Source organism: Penicillium riverlandense (genome assembly GCF_028828495.1).
Source record: "Penicillium riverlandense strain IBT 135883 chromosome Unknown utg000003l_segment0_segment0, whole genome shotgun sequence".
Taxonomy (NCBI): Eukaryota; Fungi; Ascomycota; class Eurotiomycetes; order Eurotiales; family Aspergillaceae; genus Penicillium; species Penicillium riverlandense.
In genome coordinates, this window is record NW_026643196.1 from 3,568,779 (window position 1) to 3,589,440 (window position 20,662).

Below are 20,662 nucleotides of genomic sequence, written 5' to 3' on the forward strand. Positions count from 1 at the left end.
ATAGCATCTTACAGCGCGTAATTAACCTAATAAGTATCTTACTCCGCCCAGCGGACAACATAGGAATTTTACTCCGCCCGATGAACAATATTGCGAAGGCATTGTACCCCTTCTAGCTTATACTCTCAATAATGGTAAATTCCCACGGAAAGCTTGTTTAGTTTCCCGAGATACATGAATATTCTCCGATAACACGAGATCAAGAATAAACCTTCCAAATTGAACACATCATACATATTCCTCACAAACAGTGACACACCTTTACCAACCGCGAAGATGTTGAATTCCAAGGCATCACGATTACCGGCCGCCAATGAATTCCGCAGCGACACTTTCACCACCCCGACGCCGTCTATGTTGGCCGCTATGACGAACGCGTCGTTTGGAGACGACGTGTACCAGGAAGACCACATCACCACCGAATTCCAAAAGGAAATCGCACGATTAACCGGAATGGAAGATGCTCTGTTCATGCTCTCTGGGACCATGGGCAACCAGATTGGAGTCCGCGTTCATCTCAACCAACCTCCGCACTCTGTGCTGTGCGACTACCGCGCCCACGTCTACGCTGAGGAAGGGTCTGGGTTGGCGGTGCTCTCTCAAGCCATGGTGACGCCCGTACACCCGGTCAATGGCATATACTTGACTTTAGACGATGTCAAGAAGTGGACCGTCCTGGGAGAGGATATTCATACGGCACCGACGAAGGTGATCAGTCTCGAGGTGACCATAGGCGGAGTGGTGACTCCCTTGGAGGAGATAAAAAAGGTCTCCGAATTCGCACGTGCCCATGATATCAGACTTCATTGCGACGGGGCTCGCTTGTGGAATGCGTCTGCAGCTACTGGTTATTCTTTGGCCGATTACTGCCAGCATTTTGACACCGTGTCAATGTGTGTGTCAAAGGGACTCGGCGCACCGGTTGGTGGAGTCCTTGCCAGCACCAAGTCCAACATCAAGCGCGCTAGGTGGCTGAGGAAGCAGCTGGGAGGCGGCATTCGACAGGCCGGTGTTTTAACGGCTCCAGCCCTGGTAGCCCTGGAGGAAGTCTGGCCTACCATGAAAGAGACGCATGAGAAAACCAAGAAACTGGAGAAAGACTTGGCGGCGCTTGGTGTTATGCCTCAAATCCCGGTTGATACAAATTTCTATTTCATCGACGCCAAGAAGTCAAACGTGAGTATGGATATTTTGTTGGGGCAATGTGGAAGGTTCAATGTGAAGCTTATGGATGAGCGGATTGCTCTGCATCATCAAATCAGCGACGAGGCAATTGAGAACCTCAAGGCTGCCATTGCCGAGACAGTGAGAATAACCAAGGCCTTACCGCCAGGCTATGTCTCCAAGGTTCTGCCGGGTGGGTATGAAAGCACCTCGAAAATGAATGAACACAGCTAGTTGGCGGATCTTAGTGTTGTATATCTAATACGCAGAGGCTCACTGATAGAGCTATTGTTGAGATAGATGTGATTTTTCTTTCAGCTGCAATTCCAAGAAGATTGTAGAGCGCGTTCTCTATTTCTGAGTGTCTCTGGTAGATAGAGTCAATTATATGAAGGACGGTGTATATGTGTACAGCTGTTAGGAAGATTAATTTTAGATATTATGCTCGTAGAATCGTTCAAACCAAGCACCAGTTTCCAAGCGATGCCGTACAGCAGGCAGTACGCTGCACTGGCTAAATATGATGCCAGGTTGCGGTCTAATAATGTAGCAGACATTCAGTAACATGTGCTTGACTACTGATAATTATATAAGATGCCTCACGAAAACAAACCAGAAATTTGACAGCTCCATGAAAGAAAAGATCAGAAGAAACATATGACATGAATACTCTGATGAAAACTATGATCAAACAGGCGTTGATTGATTGACATAATTAAGCACTCTTGGCCGGGTCACCCAGTGCAGCTGCCGGCTTGTAGTCGCTGAAATCGTATTCCACATCATAGTCCTCCTCATCAACATCCCCATCGCTGAGCTCAACATCTTGGAGATTCTCCCCATCATCGATCTCATCAGCGGTGAACCCGTAGTCCTCTTTTCGGATTTTCTTCCAAGCGGCAATGGTTTGTCTTCGGGTAAGACAGAAAGGCAGCTTGGAGAGCGCAACACACCCATCCTGAGTTACTTCCACGGTCTGGCCGATTGAGCTGGCAGTATCAGTGGCCTTGTCCATCAAGATGATATGGATAAAGAACACCATGCCCGGCTGTGCCACCACGTTCTGGCCGCGCACAAACATGGGGAAATCCATCCACGTAGGGGAAAAAGTTGCACCCAAGCTATAGCCGCAACTGTTGAAACGTTGGTCCCGGAAACCGTTCTCGTCCGCAACACGAGCGTAAGCCTCGAACACGTCGCCAATCTCTCGGCCTGGTTTGAGGGCCGCCATGGCTGCCTCCATTTGAAGTATGTTGACCCGATGCATTTCTCGCGCCAGCTTGGTGATGCCGCCAATGGGAATCGTGCGCATCAGACACGCATGATAGTGCTTGTAAACTGCGGCATGCTCTAACGTGAGCTGTCGATCGATCTTATTTTTGCCCGTCGAGTAACGAGTGAGAACGGCCTTGTTGCCCGAGACAAGGATATTCTCATTGGCAGGATCATCACCACCACCCTCGTAGACCGTGCCGACAATCTCCCGCCACAGGTCGCCTTCATAGGCCCCGGGTTTGGCCAGCTTGAGGGCACGGACGAGGGCGAAGTCGGCGAGATAAGCGGCCTTTTGAACCTTGCGCATTTCAGTTTCCGATTTGATAATGCGAAGCTCCCGGGTGAACAGATCGCTGTGATCCACTAGCGTGCAAAGACCGACCACGGCTTCTTCTAGTGCCTTTCCTAGACGGTGCGTCAAGGAGCAGGAGTCGGGCTCATAACCGATTCGCTTGGATGACGAGTTGATTCCAAATTCCTTCAGGACCTTGGGGACTAAGGACACGGGGTTGCTTCCGGCGTCATCAGATCGAATGAGGATATCCTTCTGATCCAAGACTGAAGTGTAGAGAGCTTGGCGTAAATCGGGAATTCGAGTGATCAGCCGCATGGAGCCATCCTTGTGGAAGTACAAGGCTTGGAAGAAGACATAGCCGAAGGTATCGAAGCCGGTCAAGTAGTAGAGAGACTCTTGCTTCGTCATGAGAAAACCATCGAGATTTTCTCGCTCCATGAGCTCCAGAGCCCGCTGTTGACGCTCTTTGAACTCAGCCTCTGAAAAGTACAGGGCTTTTTTGAAGGGCTGAGCTTTCTTGACCGGTGCCATCTTTGTCTGAGGAGGGTGAGAAGGAGTAGTTCTAGTGGTTAAGATATTTGATTCAAGGACACAAGAGCATATCTTTTTTTTATACCCAGTTTGCTGCCCCTCATGTTGAACCTCATGTTGAACCGGCAGGGAAGATAGTCCGCTTGTCCGAATTAGGAGTATTGCTCCGCTCGTCCCACGGGTCTAAGCATAGCAGCCGCCATGTCATGTGAGAAATGCCCCTCAGCGGGGGCAAAGCCTAAACCACTAACATCAATCGATATCGAAACAGACTTTCCCGAGGGAAACTCACTTTGATACATACTCAATGCAGGAATTTAGCCCCGTCGCTATGCCTGGATTTTGCCTATCATGTAGCGATCTAATAAACTCCCTTCCTGCTTCCTGTTGTGCGAGCCAGGGCTAGCTGAATTCTGGTCCGACCTGAAGAATGGATATTTAATGAATATTCAACCCGAAACTACAGTTCTTCTACCAAAATGCCCCTCTTCGTCCATTGCACCCAACCATGCCTCTAGCAGTTGCCGCGGTAGCGACCATCTGTGTTGCTTTCTTAGTTTACCATGTTTGCTGGGCACTGTTCTTCGGCCCTCTAGCAAAAGTCCCAGGGCCCAAGCCATTCTCACTGACTGGCCTAAGACTCGGCAAGGAGGACTTCCAAGGTACACGCACGCGGACAATCCATCGTCTTCATCAACAATACGGCCCAGTTGTGCGCGTGGGTCCCAACGAGGTCTCGTTCAATTCCCTGACAGCCTTGCGCCAGATCTATGGGGCCGGTAGTCCCTTCGGACGTCCGCCTGCGTTTTACCGCATGTTTGATGTGTACGGGCAGGCACACCTGTTTACATTTTACTCCTCGGTCGAGCATGCGGCTCGGAAGAAGATCATGAGCCAAATGTATTCTAAATCAACCGTTCTGAAAAGTCCGGTCGCCGACTCGATTCAATCAAAGGCCAAGGAGTTCACAGATTTGATCGAGTCGGATCCGCAGACGGCGTCAAATCTGGTCAAGAGCTTGCATTTTTTTTCCCTGGACAACATTACGTGGATAACTTTCGGAGAACGCGGAGGCACATCGGCTCTGGCGGGCGACGTGGTGGATAGGCAGATCCTGAGTGACATTGACGAACCCACCGCGCGCAGATATTCATGGTTCCAAATACATCTGCCACGGTATACACGCCTGGTCATGTCCTGCGGCTCGCATCTAAGATCGATCCTCGATGTGCTCAGCCTCCTCCCAGGAAAAAGGCCGTTGGCGTATAGCGGGCTTCAAGACTATGCTTTGGCGACCTTTGATACCCATCGACAGGACAAAACCTTGGTGCCAACAGGCGACTGTGGTCTCATGATGAGATTGATGCATGAACAAGGCAGCAATTCTTGGAAAACACCCATCTCTGACATGGACATCGCCGCAGAATGCGCCGACCATCTTGATGCCGGGCTCAAGACAACAAGCGATACATTGATGTTTGCTCTATGGGCACTATCGCTCCCAGGACGCCGACACTATCAACAACGTCTTATAGCAGAAGTGAAGGACATGGAATCCGTTCTGGCAGGCAACGGATCGATTTTGCCAGCAGATGTATGCGACCGGCTGCCTTTTCTCGATGCCGTGATCAAAGAAACATTGCGTTTATATGCTCCTATTCCAGCATCCCAGCCCCGGACCAGCACTCGGGATACCACAATCGACGGCTACTACATTCCTGCCGGGACAATCGTCAGCTGCCAGGCGTTTTCCCTCCATCGGAACCCCGAAGTCTTCCCAGATCCTAACACCTTCAAACCCGATCGATGGCTGGCAGGCGATGCAGAGACAGCTGAGATAAAACGCTGGTGGTGGCCCTTTTCTAGCGGGGCAAGAATGTGTCTTGGAATGCAGTAAGTCCTGGCCTTCCTCCTTTACTGCATTTCTAACGCAAACCCTTTGCCACACATAGCTTGGCGCTTGCAGAAATGAAGACATTGTTGGCAGCTATCTATCAGACATACTCGACAACGCTGAGCCCGGAGTTTGAGAAGTTGTCGCCGACTGCGACTAGCCGGTTTGAATTGGTGTATGATGACTCGTTTCCTATTCTTGAGGTCCGTTCAGGTACCCTTGCTCTTGCAACCGGAATGAATAGCTGACTCGAGGCCAGGGCAAGGAATGCCGTGTCAGATTCGAGAAGCGATGGTTGAGTTAATTCTTACCTTTTGGTCTCGATCATCAAAATTTTCCTAGTCGCCCGGTTCATCATATCTTCCGTTGATTGTATGCAGGCTATCCTACATCCCCCCAGCTCCACCCAGGCCCACATGCGCAGATTTGAGTGCGAAGCCACCAGATCCACCGATGTCTAGGTTGGTCCGTACATAGCTGGGAGTTTACAATACACAAGGTCCATTTAGCTAAGCTGATCGGAATTTTCTACCGTATTTCCCGGCTGCCTTCTTTGCGTTGTCTGCTTGCCAAACTCATCCCAGAGGAAAACCGCCATCTCATCAAGGTAAAGATCAGACTTCTCTTGTAAGTGGTCACAGAGAGCCTCCAACATCGAGATTGTGGTACTTCGTGGTCTGCCTGTTTGAATGGGAGGGGCTCGAGTACCACCAAATTGCCGCAGGTTACTGCGGATCGTGGTGACAGAACGCGGGCTACATCCAGCGTCATCAGCAATCTGGGCTGTGGTTAGTGATTTGCTCAGGATCATATCCCGAATAAACTCTCGCGTGGATGATGGCAGGTTCGGAGCCATTGCGCCTCTGTCTCATGGGTGGTGGTGGTAGGGGGAGGTAGTAGTGATAACGTGGTCTGAGGTGCAGCCGCCTAGGCGGGCGGGACAAAATTGGCAGAAAGCGTATTAATGAAACACATGAGTACAGGAAACGTCCAAGTGTTACGGAACATGCAACCTCAGCCTCTCGAGGACCACTGAGGACCAACCAGCTCCTAGGAGGTAGGTGTTATCGCCAGGTCACGTGCGTTTAGGTATATGTTGGTTGATGTGTGTGTCCAATTGGAAGGGGCCAGACGCATCTTCCGATAAACCGTTAGGATAGTCTGTTCTAAAAAGAATTTAAGGTAAGTGCTCTTCTTCTACTAACTATCCTTACCTGGACTCCTTGACGGGCAAAATGCCTGCGAGGTCCAACGGGCGGGAGACGGACGCGTCAAAAGACGCGTCCACCCACTCCGCCCATGATGCGACACCTACTAGATTCACCACCAGGTCTGGTCTTGTCCGCCAGACACCGGAATCTGCGTCAACTCGAGAAGACTACTCAGTAGCTGAAAATGAAATTGAGACACCCTCCGGGGTGGACCGAGAGCTGGGGGCAACTTCACAACCCCCTGAATATGTCCGAATGGTGCTCAGAGCCAACACCGAACTCTCAGCGCAGTTCAACCGTATGTCTGAAATGTACAAGAAAACATTAGAAGCTGTCACCGCCGAGGCAGCGCTGTACCGCAAGGAATTGGAACAAGCCCGGAAAGATATCAAGGAACTCCATCAACAATCCCAGACAGAAATCAATCAACTCCAACAGGAAATTGTCAGCTTGAAAGAACTCATCAAAACATTACCGTCGGCTGTATCCACCACCCCAAGCGATAGTCAAATCAGTAGCCCTGGAAGAAGTTGGGCCTCTATTGTGACTGGATCCTCTGCTATCTCACCAGGCACGAAGAATACGACTTCGGCGCATACACTGCCAAACTTCACACTGAACCTAAGAAATGCAAGCGAGGAGACCAAACAAAAACTAGCGGATGGAGCTACGGCAAAGAGTGCCATCCAAAAAGCACTCCGAGACCAAGAGGACACCAAGGAAATCAATGTGGAGGGCGTGAAATCCACGCCTGGCTCTGCAGTGCGTATCTTCCTCAACAGTGAGGAAGATATGAACACCATCCGGGAGAAACCGCAGTGGTTAGAAACGCTGCCAGGCGCAAAACTGAAAGGAGAACCTTGGTACCCAATCATGGTCAACAACGTGAGAAAGGCGGATGTCTTTACGGAGGAAGGACGCTTGATGGGGACTTTGTGGAAACTTTCCGACAGGAAAGTGAGGCTGGTTTAAAGAGAATCCATTGGCTCAGTGGACCAAAGGCATATGGATCAATGGTTGCGTTCCTCGACCGTGAAAGCGACGCTTCCCGCCTGCTCCACAAGCAAATTGTTCAAATCCGAGGAGAAGTCTCGTTTACATCCGAGTACCAATATCGAGAGAGACCAATCCGATGCCATAACTGCCAGCAATACGGACATAGACGGTCCCAATGCAAACACCCTAAGGTCTGCGAAAAGTGTGCCGGGAACCACGGAAAACAAGAATGCACTACACAACACGAGAAATGCGGAGTATGTGGAGGCGAACATCAAGCCTCTCACCGCCAATGCCCCAAATGGCTAGACGAAGTCAACCGCATACGGAATCGTGGGCAAGGACAAACCAGCAGTAGGAGTAGTGAACATATCCACAACTCCTAAATGCTAGAGGTCACCCATGCAAACCTCCGAAAAGGCCCAGAAATACAGCTTAGTTTTCTCAACGACACGACACTCGCAAGCCACGACCTACTCCTAATCTCAGAGCCCTATATAGTCTACGCGCCACAGGGAAGGATCACCCACACACACAACAAGTGGAGGGCAATCCTTCCAACAGATGATCGGAAAGACAGTGAGGACACCAAATTGACTCGCTCCATGATTTGGGTCAAGAAAGAACAAAAAGCGATACAACAAATCGAAGTCCACTCAACAGATATCATCTGCGATTGTGCTGCCCATCCTGGATCGTTGGCTCCTAGCCATTGCAGCCTATGTACCTCCAGAAAAAGGCCATAGAGGGCAGCGACAATTGGCGCAGACCACCAACACGTTACGGGAAGTGATCGAAACCCAACGAAGACAATATGGTTCAAAGCTCGACATCCTCATTGGGGGGGATTTCAATCGATATGATCAGCTTTGGGGAGGAGATCATATTATGAACTCATGCCGCCAAGGAGAAGCCCAGCCGATAGTGGAACTACTGATTGACCAGGAACTGCAAAGTTTACTCCCTCGAGGGACGATAACATATGAGTCGAGCCGGTGGCAATCTACAATCGATCTGTTGATTGCCTCAAGGACCCTAGCAACTAGTATGGCGATGTGCCAATGCCACCCAGTGGAACATGGGTCAGATCACCGAGCAATAACAGCTGTCTTTGAAATTCGACAGGCAGGAGGGTCGGGAGCCACGCACATCAACCCAAGGTTTCTCTGGAAACAAGCCCCCTATGACGAGATCAACAAACAGCTACAAACGAAAGTACTAGACCCGGGCGACATGCAAGACCCAACTACACTGGAGATACAGCTGGAGCTCCTAATAACCAATGTAACACGAACCATTGAAACCTGCACACCCAGGGCTCGACCATCGCCATATTGCAAGAGATGGTGGACAAATGAGTTGAGCGTTCTCCGACTTCAATACTCAACAGCAAAGAACCGAATGACGCAGTTTCGTCGATACGGCATCGCGCGACCAGATCTAGAAGCTGAGGTAAAGAAGCTCTGCCATCAATACCACACCGCCATCAGGGATCAGAAACGCAAACATTGGTTGGACTACCTGGATACTGCAGAAAACCTATGGGATGCTGCCCGGTATGCCAAGAATGGTAGCGAGCGGAAACCTATACCACCACTCCAGATCACTCCGGAGGGAGAATCAGTGAGGGATGAGACAGAGAAAGCGAAGGTTCTCCTAGAAGCCTTCTTCCCGCCTACTCCGAGTATTGAGAGGGAGGAAACCCGAGAATTACCCGCACCGCTGCACATGGACCCAGTCTCCGATGAAGAAATCGAAGCTGTTGCCATGAGCATGAACCCATGGAAAGCACCGGGAGAGGATCAGATCCCAGCAGGTGTATGGCAGCGGTTGTGGTCTACGGTTGGCAGCTCTATCTGCAAAATCTTCCGGGCTTCAATCGCGTTAGGCCATGTCCCATCACGATGGCGGATTGCAAAGATCATCCCGCTCCACAAACCTGAACGAGATTGGTCACGACCAAATTCATATCGTCCTATATCACTGCTATCGACCCTTGGCAAGATCCTAGAAGCCGTCATCGCGCAGCGACTCTCATATCTGACAGAAACCTATTCACTCCTTCCACCGAACCACTTCGGCGCGCGACGGAAGAGATCTAGTGAACAGGCTCTAAATGTCCTAATGGAAAGGATTCATGAAGCATGGCGCAGGAACCAAGTCCTTAGCGTGGTCAGCTTCGATGTCAAGGGTGCCTACAACGGAGTGGCCAAAGAAGTCTTAATTCACCGACTCCAGCAAAGGCGGGTGCCTACAGCACTAGTGCAGTGGATCGATGCCTTCTGTTCACACCGACGCGCGATGATCGTGATCAATGACCATTGCTCTGAAGCCATGGAGATTACCTGCCCCGGACTCCCACAGGGTTCGCCGCTGTCACCAATCCTTTACCTTTTCTTCAATGCCGATCTGGTTGATGTGCCAATCAATAAACTCGGAGGAGCAATAGCATTTGTGGACGACTACAATCGGTGGGTAGTAGGCCCGTCAGCAGATGTGAACGCAGAGACCATCCAAGAACACGTAATACCAAAGGCATTGAGCTGGGCGGCAAAGTCTGGTGCTACATTCGAGGCGCAGAAGACTCAATATATCCACTTCACTAGAAACACCAACCGCAATCCACAACCTGCGCAACCACTCAAGGTCGACAAACAAAAGATTGCCCCGAGCAATGCAGTCAAACTGCTAGGAGTGATATGTGACCAGAAACTAAAATTCCGAGAACATATTGGCAGAGCCACCAAGAGGGGCATCCAGGCCAGCCAAGCGTTGATGCGACTAAGAGGGTTGAGACCACAAAACGCTCGCCAGTTATATCAATCCTTAGTCGTATCGACCATCACATATGCGGCATCAGTATGGGCTACAGTGAATAAGCATGGGAATATTCCAGAGTGGATTGTCAAACCAATGGACGTGATCCAGAAAACGACTGCAAAGGTAGTTGTTGGCCTATTTCGTACAGTGTCAAGATCAGTTGCGGAAGCAGAAGCGGGCATCATACCACTGAACATATACCTTCAAAAACGGATTCTCCGCCACTGGATCAACTGTCACAGTCTACCCAATGACCATCCTATTCGGAAATGCCTTCAAATTCGTGGCCTCCTTACGTCTAAATCTCCTTTTGGGAAGTTGACCCAAGTCCTACCACTGCATCAAACACGGGTGGAACCCATTTCCCCCTACATTGCATGTCCGTGGGAGTCGGAATGGAAAAATGCAATCGTACTGGATGAGGCACTGCAAGAGAATCCAACTGAATTTGATAAGCCAAAAATCCAGGTGTACACATATGGCTCAGCGCGCAACGGCCTAGCAGGGTTCGGCATTGCAGTCATGATGGGAAACGCCATCACGCAGTCCACCTCGAGGACAATTGAGATCCAGAAAACACTGACCTGCACAATGTTCAATTAGGTGCAATACTGGAATCACTGCGGCAAGTCACTGAGTTACAAGCAATGCTTCCAGCGGTAATCGGATGCATGAGTATCCGCGTGTACGCGACAAACTCATCAGTGCTCCAATCTATTATCAACCCATGGGTACAGGGCGGACAACAAATCATCCGAAGCATCATCCAGCTAGTGCGAGAACTACAAAAGGACCAAGTGGACCTGCATATTGGATGGATCGGCAGTGAACAAGACACTTCAGGGATCTCGATGGCCAAAGCCGCGGCCCAATATGCAACACGGAAGAGCTCACCACCCAACCCCCCGACTGGGCGACTCAACGAGTACTGTCTGCTATTTGGCGGAAAACACGAAAAATCCTCAGACAAGCACATAATCAACAGTTCTGGCAGGACCCTTTTGGTAAACACACTAAGGCGATTGATTCAGCACTTCCTGGAAAGCACACCAGGGACATGTACGATCAGCTCCATAGGGAACAAGCATCTACGCTGGCACAACTCCGAACTGGCCACGCTCGCCTAAACCGATATTTGCGTCGAATTGGACAAACTCTAGATGACACCTGTGATTGTCAAGAAGGACCAGAAACTGTCAACCATTTTCTATTTGACTGCAAACTATGGGAATCACACCGTGGTGAGATGAGAGCAACAATGGGAAATCGATATCGGGACACATCTTTCGCACTGGGTGGGAGATCACGATCTCAAGGACCTACCGCACAAGACCTTGACCCAAGCAAGAACTGGACTCCTAACATGGAGGTCGTCAAATCTGTTATCCAATTTGCCATGGCGACCAACCGACTGAACCGAGAGACATAGCTTTGAGAGACGAAACTACATGTACATAGATGACTCAGCTTAACTGGCACGGAGGCTACATGCAGCCTGAGGCTGCGCACAGCCGGAGGATTAATAATAATAATAATAATAATAATTATCATTCCAACTCCAGGGTCTATTGTCAGCCTCAAAATAATGACTGTAGGGTTAATAAATCATGTGATTACTAGTAATAATAGAATGTATCATAGGAGTAATTATTTACACGCTAAATCAAAAAGGTGCTAGTGCAATTATGGGGGGGTGTGTTTTTAACACATCCCTTTATCAAATACCACACCTAGCAATTTGATCCCGTGGCTTAGGCCAGTCCTTTAGTTGCCGGTCTTGAGCGCCTGCACCGGTTGTGGATTGCGGAGGGTGCTTCCCGTGTGGATGAACTGGTTTTTTTGTGCCTCAAACGTAGTTCCTGGCTGCGCTGTTCAGTTCAATGCCTTCGGTATTATATGTGTTTGGAGGATGTCTGCATCTGCCTCCGCTGATTGTCCAACCGCCCATCGTGTGTAGTCGTCCACAAATGCTATTGCGGCCCCATCTCGATCGATTGGCACATCAGTTATTCGCTGTACAATCTGGTGGATCTTTCATGCAAACAGACCAAAGTGGAACCTAACAGTCTGCCAAGTCTCTTCTTGCTTCTATTCCTAACACTAGGGGGAACACGGGGATCTCGACCTCAATACCGACATGCGGAATGTAGCAGCGGACACTTGCCGTCTTGCGGATCCAACTCCTCGTGTCTACTGGTAGTTCGGAGACCAAAGAAGAACCCTTGGTTGTGTGGTAAATAGGATTTGGTTCCAATAAGCGTCAGGCGTATGCTTCTCAAATTTCCATTAACGACCAGATTTTTGTCCCTCTGTTTCCCGCCTCTGTTTTCCCGCCCTCTTTTCTTGGGCTTCTAGGGAAACAGTAGTTTCTTCTTCACCGGCTGCCATTCTCCTCTGCCTACTGATCTTCGTCCATCGCTATCGACCCAAGCGGCGGCGAACTGGACTAACTTCCGGAGCACTAAGGATGGGCAGCGAGGACTTGCCCAAGCGGCCGCGGTGTCTGCCCGTGGCAACGGCACGTCGTCTCCAGGAGTGTCCGAACTTGAGCTTCAGGAAGACCGTGAGGTCACTGTTACGGTGATGAGTAACCGTTACCCAACTCCGGATGAAGACCCCGAGGGAGCTCGTCGAGCATGCGGAACGGCAGCGTGAGGCCGTAGCGAGACAGAGGAACTCCGCTGCCCTAGCTTTGGGGGGTGGGGAATACTTTGTCGCAGCTCGGAAACTGCCCGCTGGGGATATTAAGATGGTGGCCAACAACGCGGCCGGTGCGGAACTCCTTCACAAGCACTCCGGCTGGATAAAGGCATTCGGAGCGGATGCGGTCATCCAGCGGGTGAGCTGGGGCGTAGTGGCCCACGGTGTGCCTATACGCCGAATGAAGCTCTCTTCGGAGACGATGGCCGGAGTTGTGGCGGAACTACAGCGGGCCAACGGCCATACTTAGGGCGGGAAGGCAGATATCTCGCATGTGAGCTGGTTGAGACGTCCTCCGTCGAAGGAACGGGAAGGGCCTATCGTGATTGAATTCACAAGCCCAATAGTGGCCAACAATGCCATTACCGTGGGGGGTATCTAGGAGAACCAGGTTCTCCAAGCTGTCCGATTCGGCCGAGAGGGTCGATCCAAGCTATGCAAGAAGTGCCAAAAACGTGCGCACATACAGTTTCATTGCCCCAACAATGCCAAATGTGGCTATTGCACTGCGCACGAGGGCAATGAAGCGTATTCCGTCATTTGTTTATGCTGTGCAAAGGATAGAACGTAAAGATGAGGGGTGTTCAATTTCTGGGGCAGGTTCAAGAAAATCGAGTTGTTCACTGGGAAGTTCGGAGGGGACGGGGCGAGAGTCATTAAGGACATCGGAATGCGTCCAAGATGTTCCAGTTCACGCTGCAGGAAGCTCTAGGAGCATTGAAAAAGGTTTCCTTTGCTGCACGGTCCTGAAACATGCCCAGGGTCTGACTCCCCACAAGGCTTGGCGCGTGGCCTACGTCGTTCCATTCATCATCATCACTACTGTGGCATTGGGTATGTTGTTCCTTTGTGAGGACACTCCGACGGGCAAATGGTCGGAGCGTCATCTTTGGGCTGAAGAGATCAACTCCACCAACTTATTCTCCGACGGCAACATCGTCAATATCAACTCTGGAACCACCTCCTGTGGACCGTCAGGCCCTTCATCCGTCTACAATATCACAGCTGACGTGGAAAAGAAAAGCGCTCCGAATCCCCCACTCTTTGACAAAGACGCCTCTGCAATGGGTCAGATCGATATCTTCAAGTCTGACACAGTTGTCGCCCCCACACGCAAGGAAGCTTTCGGGGTTGCTTTCAGTTTATCCACACTGGCCGTGGCAATACCATACGTCTGCTCGTTCGGTGCTGAATTGGCCATCAACTCAATCCTTGGAACATACTATGCAGCGAATTTCCCAACCATGGGCCAGACAGAATCTGGTCGCTGGGCTGCCATGTTCGGTCTGCTGAATGCTCTCTGCCGTCCCGCAGGCGGCTTCTTCGCAGACGTTTTCTATCATTACACAGACAATGTCTGGTCAAAGAAGCATTTCCTCTCCTTTTTGGGGCTTGTTACGGGAGCATTTCAGCTCGCGATCGGATTGTCCAACCCGACGACTGAGACGACCATATTTGGTCTCATAGCAGGACTGGCGTTCTTCCTCGAGGCATGCAACGGAGCCAACTTCGCCGTTATTCCTCACGTGCATCCCTATGCCAATGGCAAGCTCTTCCGTTTCCACTTTTGGTGTAATTCTCGCTTGTAGTTAATCGATGCTGACTCTTCATCTTTAGGTATTGTGTCCGGCCTAGTGGGTGGATTTGGCAACCTTGGAGGAATCATCTTCTCCATAATTTTCAGGTGCAATGGTTCTCAGTACGGGCGGTCGCTATGGATCATTGGAGTGATCTCTCTCGCAGCAAACCTGGCTTTTAGTTGGATTCGACCGGTTCCAAAGAATTCCGTGATGAAATCATGAGGGGGATATATTATCATGGCTAAATAACAACGATGCCATTCTCGACTTATATAATTTAATTACTCTTTATGAATTAACAGCTTGTAATGGTGTCACTGGCCCTCGGCATCCGAAAGCACGGGCTTCGGGTTAGCACGCCCCGAGCGCGGGTTAACGCTCCGGCAAGAAAGAGGGGCATAAGACAGGCGCGTGTCAATCGATCGTCTCATCATTTTGATCATTGCCTCTCTTCCTGGGGGTTTCTTCTGTAGATTAAGAATACTTATCACACTTATGCCTCAATTCGGAGTTTCAACTTCCGTGAGCGGCCAGGGTCAGTAAATGAAGTCATCCATCCATCCAACTGTAGGCAGCACACATAAGTACTGTACTGTAGCCCATAGGTGCTGGAACCTTAAGAGTTGAAACACCAGGGGTGGAGGTGCGGCACCGAGGTAATTCAATTTCGTGAAAATTGCATGACATATCCCACATTATGAAAATACAATGTCGATTCTTGAAAATGGGGAAATTACAGCGTGAGATAATATGGGGTAACTGTAAACTGGATTTGAATATTAATACAGTATATACTCAGTTACACGGGAAGCCCTCCTGTCACGAAACACTTCTGATTGCATCTCATCGCGAGATAATTCAATCTTATGCCGGGATTTCAGGTATCGTTTCCAATACGGTCTGCCTAGCAACACAATTTGGCCGAGAACAAATACCTTCTCCGGGAAACTTAATTGGGTCGCGTTGGTGCCGCCCACAATAGGCCGGAGAACGATGGCGATGGCATTCCGACCAACGTAGAAAGTACTCGCTACGGTACAATGGAAATTCTGACTGATACGGTGGTGGATCTGTGGTTGGCTCGGCGCAGAAATTGGGCGACGACTCATTTCTAGGTCTCGTAGTTTGCTCAAGAGTATTTTGTGGGTAATCTTGGTGACGCATCCTAGGCTTTCTAACAAAAATTAGCAATGCTACCGAATTTCTAACTGGTTGAATAAATGTATACTTTGAACGTATCCACATCCAAAAGCCGCAGTACCGACGCATCTCCTTGTGGAGTTTCCGTGAGACAGTACTTTATCAAGACAAAAGTGTGGTAGCGTCTTGGATAACAAACAAATACCTTATACTTGGCGCCTTGTTCCATTTATTCCATGAAGGATGAAAACGACGCTTCATGCATTGACCGGAAAGGAAAAGATAATCCGTCCAAGAGAAGGAAATTGGTCAACCGAAGTGAAGTACCGTGGAATCAAAAATTGTTGAGAGAGCAAAATAATGTAAATCGGGAGTGACTGTGTACTGTGTCTAACGATGTGCAAGTAGGCCATGGGGAAAAATCCCTTTGGACGCTATCGATCCTCGACAATCAATGTACCTATCGACAGATAAAGCTGCTCACCCTTTTGAACAGCCAGGTTCGACAATTTAGGAACCCCCTATCATTGTTGAACGTTCATGTCTACAGAGACAGCTTGAAGAAAAGCTCAGGAAAAAATGGAAGTTTAATGCCTCAAAGCTTATCTGAGAGCTAAGGAATTTGGTGTTAACTATTTCCAAGGTATGTGAAGGAGATACCAATGCGCAACCACCTTGCCTCATGAAATCAAGTAATATATTATTGTTGCAGACCGCAACCAGTTTGCACCTCATGGAAAATTTCTCAGCCAGTCCATGACTGTCGACAGCGTTTTATGATACTGTACAATAACATAGTCATGGTTCCACGACCCAGAACTGTAATAAATGTAGCTACAGTACTGTACGTATCGAGTCTTCGCGCGACCAATGATATCAGATACTGTAGAATACCTGTATATCTTGGTCTTAATCTCCGCTCTCAGCTCATGATCATCAGAAAGAACCCGTCAGCAGAAGGAGAAGGTCGCCGAGATTCTTCCATTTTCGCTACACGTAACTGAATGCTTACTTGTTCAAAGAGTGTCCTGGCATTTTAATTTTTTCATATTTCTTTAACAGCAGCCAGCTCTTGGGAGTACCTTGGGAACATACCTTGGGACTATAGGACGAGTGAGCAACAAGGTCTGCTGTGTAGGTCTCCCCAACTTGCGAGAACAGCTACTTATCCATCCAACGACATCACGTAACTTCTGGGGACCAGTAACATCTGGACAGACTTGCTAGTGCCAAACGCAAGTACAGCTTTCGCGCTAGTAACACCCGATCCGACATACTGGCTGAGTAAGCGCATGCGAGACGAAGGATCATGGTAGCCGATATGGATGCCGAAGTTGCAAGCAGATTTCATTGGATCGTTGAAGAACATCTTAATACATACTAAGGGTATCCAACGCATAAAACGCGAGGGCAAGGCCAGGACTTAAGTTTGACGCTGTGCTAATGAAAGAGAATGGAAAAAGCCTGTGTTGTGATGTGAAGCATTACTTCTTGGATTGATCTATACTGTACCGGAATCAATTCCTGACCTCACCGAATTACCAGGATTGATGGCGTGATGGAACTAAAATGCTTTTCAATTTCCTATTGCCCAGAGCCCGCCTAACGCCCAGTCACGCCAAGTACTGCCTCCGCGCGCGGATGATGCGCTGGCGGAACTATGACCGGACGGATTCCGATCCGGCGACACGTCCAAAGGCCGACGGTGCCCGCCATTCCGCTTTTGACGCTTGGCGGGATAACCGTCTCTTCGTCCGGGAGGATCTTTGTGCTGAGGCTCTTTCTGCAACACTAGACTCTGCGGCTCTAGGTCCTGCAAGGAGTCGGTCTGTGTTGCACGATCTTGTCGTGCCGGCATCTGAGGTTGCTTGATCTGCGCCTCTTGATCCTGGCGCGGCGGAGTTTGTGGAGGCCCGCTCTGCGTCTCGAGCACGCCCCATAACTGGCCACATAGTTGGTCATGCAATGACTGATCGAATTGACTATCATCCGGCCCCGGCAATCCATCGTCACTGCTTCCTGGAATGCTTATCGTGTGAGACGTCCAACTAGAAGCCAAACTTGGGCTTGGCGATGATCGCAGCCCTTCGGATTGGTCGGCTGTTGAACTCCGTCCTGATCGAGGGCTTGGCTCTCGAGTTAACGTCGGCGTCACCACAGGACTGCTCGGTCTTTCGCAGCCCTCATCTAGCGCTCTTTTGGGACAAAGACAAGCGGGATCGAAGAGAAGCGGCTCACGGGGGTTGGCGCTGGCCTGCTGTCAGATCTCTGCACGCATATGTGGCACAGACGCCTGACGTCGATGTGGCGAGCCGAAGACCTCTCCGTTCTGGTCTGTTGGTTCCTTTGAGGCGTCTAAGCGACCTTGTTAGCGAAACCTTGGTGATCCCTAGAAAATGAAAAGGTGGCTTTGATATACCTTCGTCAGAATCACAGGTGGGAAGGAGTTCATCGATTGTCAGGACATGACTAGGGCCTTTTTGTCGATTGTCTGATACAGCGGCGCGGGCAACATGATCTGACTCCCGTCCTTGAGGATCAGTTCTGCTGTCGCTACCAATGCCGCGTGTGCCTGAGGGGCTGATGCTGATTCGTTGTGTTAGGCGAGAGCCAAGCGAGCCACTAGTAGACTTGGGCGGACGGCCTACCGATGACCTTCGTGGCTCACAAGAAGCTTCTGCCGCTTCATCTGTTGGGCTAGAGGGCTTTCCTAGAGCTCTGTTCAGTGGGTTCCGCCAAGTAATCCGGTAGTACTGCCCACGTAGGGCTTCTACAGATCGGCCTGTGTGGAACACTGCGTTCCACACTTTCACCCTATCTTTCCAGAAAAGGGGGCCTAGTCTTTCAATGAAGGGGACAAGGGCTTCGAGTTCCTTATCTGTCCAGTTCCTATGGGAAGATCCCTGACGAGAGTTCGGCTGTTTTTGTACTGGAGTTTTCTTCAGGGAGAGCTGCTTCTGGCTCCCACAGTGAGGAATCTGGCGATCAGGTTCTGGAAACGGCCCTTGATTCTGGTGTGCATGGAACTTTTTGGCCAGTCGATTGGCTTCCGGTTGCCGCGGGAGGGCGCCAGAGTCGTCGAAGAACGTGGCGAGCACCGCGAGCTCTCGAGTACTGGACTCCCCCATAACGATGGCATAGTGCACAAAATATAAGCAGGCTATTCAAGGGCTAGTGACAGCTCAATAAAAGTCGGAAAAAAGGGATAGGTAGGCAAGGTAAATGAGTATACGTAGAACGCTGGCGAGCGCTTAACCACCAGCGCGTCGCCCAGAAGATAAACTTGGGCGAAGAGAACAGACATAAAGAAGACTAATCGATGGCTGCCACGTATCCGAGGGAATAGCCTGCAACACGCACTGTTGTTGCATTCGAACATGCAGGATCAGACACGGCAGCACGGACTCCAGACGGCAACGTTCAACGTCGCTCGAGCGAGATTTACGGTGACACCACCGGTGAGGCCGGAGCTTGTTCGAATTCAACATTCGTGGCGATCCAGGAGGTGTTTATGCCTAGGAAATTGGGAGGAACCCAAGAAAGGAGAAGCCTTTCGAGGTGTAGTGCGGCCAAATACATTACGACTGGACGAGGAGGAAATCCAATTCACCGATAACTCGGAAGCCGTCCACAGTGGCTCACTAATGTTCGGCAAAACTTTCTTCCGCGGTATCTGAATTCGGAGTAGCGGTTCCTACAGATGGGTCTTAGGTAGTGACGGTCTTAGCGCAATCTCTCAATGGACTAGAAAGTTCGGATACCGCGGACTCTATTGAAGGTGATGCTAAGCCTACAGTAGAAACAACACGCACTCGCATTGACTGTTCTACTCAATGGGCGGTGCGTATGCTGGTAGGGATCCATGTACAGCTACTAGAATGGATGGAGTCCGTATTCCCTAGAAACAGTCCATCCAACACGGCGCAGGCGAACACAGTCAGACTCGTGTGTCCAACTGCAGCGTCGCAGTACAGACAGCTAACGTTCACCGGCAGGGATGGATCCGACATGATCAGGCTTTGTGATCCAACTGCAGCGTCGTAGTCCAGAGAGCGAACGTTCAATGGCAGGGATGGATCGAACATGGTCGGACTTTGTGATCCAACTGCACCGTCATAGTGGCAGAGAGCGAACGTTCACCGGCATGGATGGATCCAACATGGCCAGACTCGTGTGATCCAACTGCAGTGTCGAAGTGCAGATAGCGAACGTTCAACGGCAGGGATGGATCCAACAAGGCGCAGGTCAACACGGCCAGACTCGTGTGATCGGGCTGCAGCGTTGCAGTACGGATAGCGAACGTTCACCGGCAGGGATGGATCCAACACGGCCAGACTTTGTGATCCAACTGCAGCGTCGTAGTACGGATAGCGAACGTTCACCAGCAGGGATGGATCCAACATGGCGCAGGCCAGCACGGACAATAGCCATTGGCGAACGGTAGGGACTGAAGGTAGACGCGCGGGCTAACACGGCCGGACTCGTGTGATCCAACTGCAGCGTTGTAGTCTAGAGAGCGAACGTTCACCAGCAGGGATGGCTCCAACTGCAGCGTTGTAGTCTAGAGAGCGAACGTTCACTAGCAGGGATGGATCCAACTGCAGCGTTGTAGTTCAGAGACCGAACGTTCACCAGCAGGGATGGGTCCAACTGCAGCGTTGTAGTTCAGAGACCGAACGTTCACCAGCAGGGATGGGTCCAACTGCAGCGTTGTAGTCCAGAGAGCGAACGTTCACCAGCAGGGATGGATCCAACTGCAGCGTTGTAGTCCAGAGAGCGAACGTTCACCAGCAGGGATGGATCCAACTGCAGCGTTGTAGTCCAGAGAGCGAACGTTCACCAGCAGGGATGGATCCAACTGCAGCGTTGTAGTCCAGAGAGCGAACGTTCACCAGCAGGGATGGGTCCAACTACAGCGTTGTAGTCCAGAGAGCGAACGTCCACCAGCAGGAATAGATCCAACATGATAAGACTTAGTGATCCAACTACAGCGTTATAGTACAGATAGCGAACGTTTACCGGCAGGAATGGATCCAACATGGCGCAGGCGAACACG

At 50.4% G+C, this 20,662-nt stretch overlaps 9 protein-coding genes across 9 annotated transcripts; 8 read left to right on the forward strand and 1 right to left on the reverse strand.

Annotated features, from left to right (window-relative positions):
* Positions 1-276: 276 nt before the first annotated feature.
* Positions 277-1,398, forward strand: N7474_005064 (threonine aldolase family protein; the record flags this gene model as incomplete). The annotated part of the gene is made up of 1 exon (XM_057196479.1): positions 277-1,398. The coding sequence occupies one exon, from the start codon at positions 277-279 to the stop codon at positions 1,396-1,398; it is 1,122 nt and encodes a 373-aa protein (XP_057053875.1).
* Positions 1,399-1,879: 481 nt separating this feature from the next.
* On the reverse strand, positions 1,880-3,265 carry N7474_005065 (M24 family metallopeptidase; the record flags this gene model as incomplete). The annotated part of the gene is made up of 1 exon (XM_057196480.1): positions 1,880-3,265. The coding sequence occupies one exon, from the start codon at positions 3,263-3,265 to the stop codon at positions 1,880-1,882; it is 1,386 nt and encodes a 461-aa protein (XP_057053876.1).
* Positions 3,266-3,773: 508 nt separating this feature from the next.
* On the forward strand, positions 3,774-5,463 carry N7474_005066 (cytochrome P450; the record flags this gene model as incomplete). The annotated part of the gene is made up of 3 exons (XM_057196481.1): positions 3,774-5,158; positions 5,218-5,362; positions 5,419-5,463. 3 exons carry the CDS (start codon positions 3,774-3,776, stop codon positions 5,461-5,463), a joined length of 1,575 nt encoding a protein of 524 aa, XP_057053877.1.
* Positions 5,464-6,394: 931 nt separating this feature from the next.
* Positions 6,395-7,342, forward strand: N7474_005067 (uncharacterized protein; the record flags this gene model as incomplete). The annotated part of the gene is made up of 1 exon (XM_057196482.1): positions 6,395-7,342. The coding sequence occupies one exon, from the start codon at positions 6,395-6,397 to the stop codon at positions 7,340-7,342; it is 948 nt and encodes a 315-aa protein (XP_057053878.1).
* Positions 7,343-7,375: 33 nt separating this feature from the next.
* On the forward strand, positions 7,376-7,675 carry N7474_005068 (uncharacterized protein; the record flags this gene model as incomplete). Its single annotated transcript, XM_057196483.1, has 1 exon — positions 7,376-7,675. The coding sequence occupies one exon, from the start codon at positions 7,376-7,378 to the stop codon at positions 7,673-7,675; it is 300 nt and encodes a 99-aa protein (XP_057053879.1).
* A 1,092-nt stretch (positions 7,676-8,767) lies between these two features.
* Positions 8,768-10,789, forward strand: N7474_005069 (RNA-directed DNA polymerase; the record flags this gene model as incomplete). Its single annotated transcript, XM_057196484.1, has 1 exon — positions 8,768-10,789. One exon carries the CDS (start codon positions 8,768-8,770, stop codon positions 10,787-10,789), a length of 2,022 nt encoding a protein of 673 aa, XP_057053880.1.
* Positions 10,790-10,833: 44 nt separating this feature from the next.
* N7474_005070 (uncharacterized protein) lies at positions 10,834-11,615 on the forward strand (the record flags this gene model as incomplete). Its single annotated transcript, XM_057196485.1, has 2 exons — positions 10,834-11,111; positions 11,153-11,615. The coding sequence occupies 2 exons, from the start codon at positions 10,834-10,836 to the stop codon at positions 11,613-11,615; spliced, it is 741 nt and encodes a 246-aa protein (XP_057053881.1).
* A 1,952-nt stretch (positions 11,616-13,567) lies between these two features.
* Positions 13,568-14,475, forward strand: N7474_005071 (uncharacterized protein; the record flags this gene model as incomplete). The annotated part of the gene is made up of 2 exons (XM_057196486.1): positions 13,568-13,612; positions 13,666-14,475. The coding sequence occupies 2 exons, from the start codon at positions 13,568-13,570 to the stop codon at positions 14,473-14,475; spliced, it is 855 nt and encodes a 284-aa protein (XP_057053882.1).
* A 2,700-nt stretch (positions 14,476-17,175) lies between these two features.
* N7474_005072 (uncharacterized protein) lies at positions 17,176-17,478 on the forward strand (the record flags this gene model as incomplete). The annotated part of the gene is made up of 1 exon (XM_057196487.1): positions 17,176-17,478. One exon carries the CDS (start codon positions 17,176-17,178, stop codon positions 17,476-17,478), a length of 303 nt encoding a protein of 100 aa, XP_057053883.1.
* Between the last annotated feature and the right edge of the window lie 3,184 nt (positions 17,479-20,662).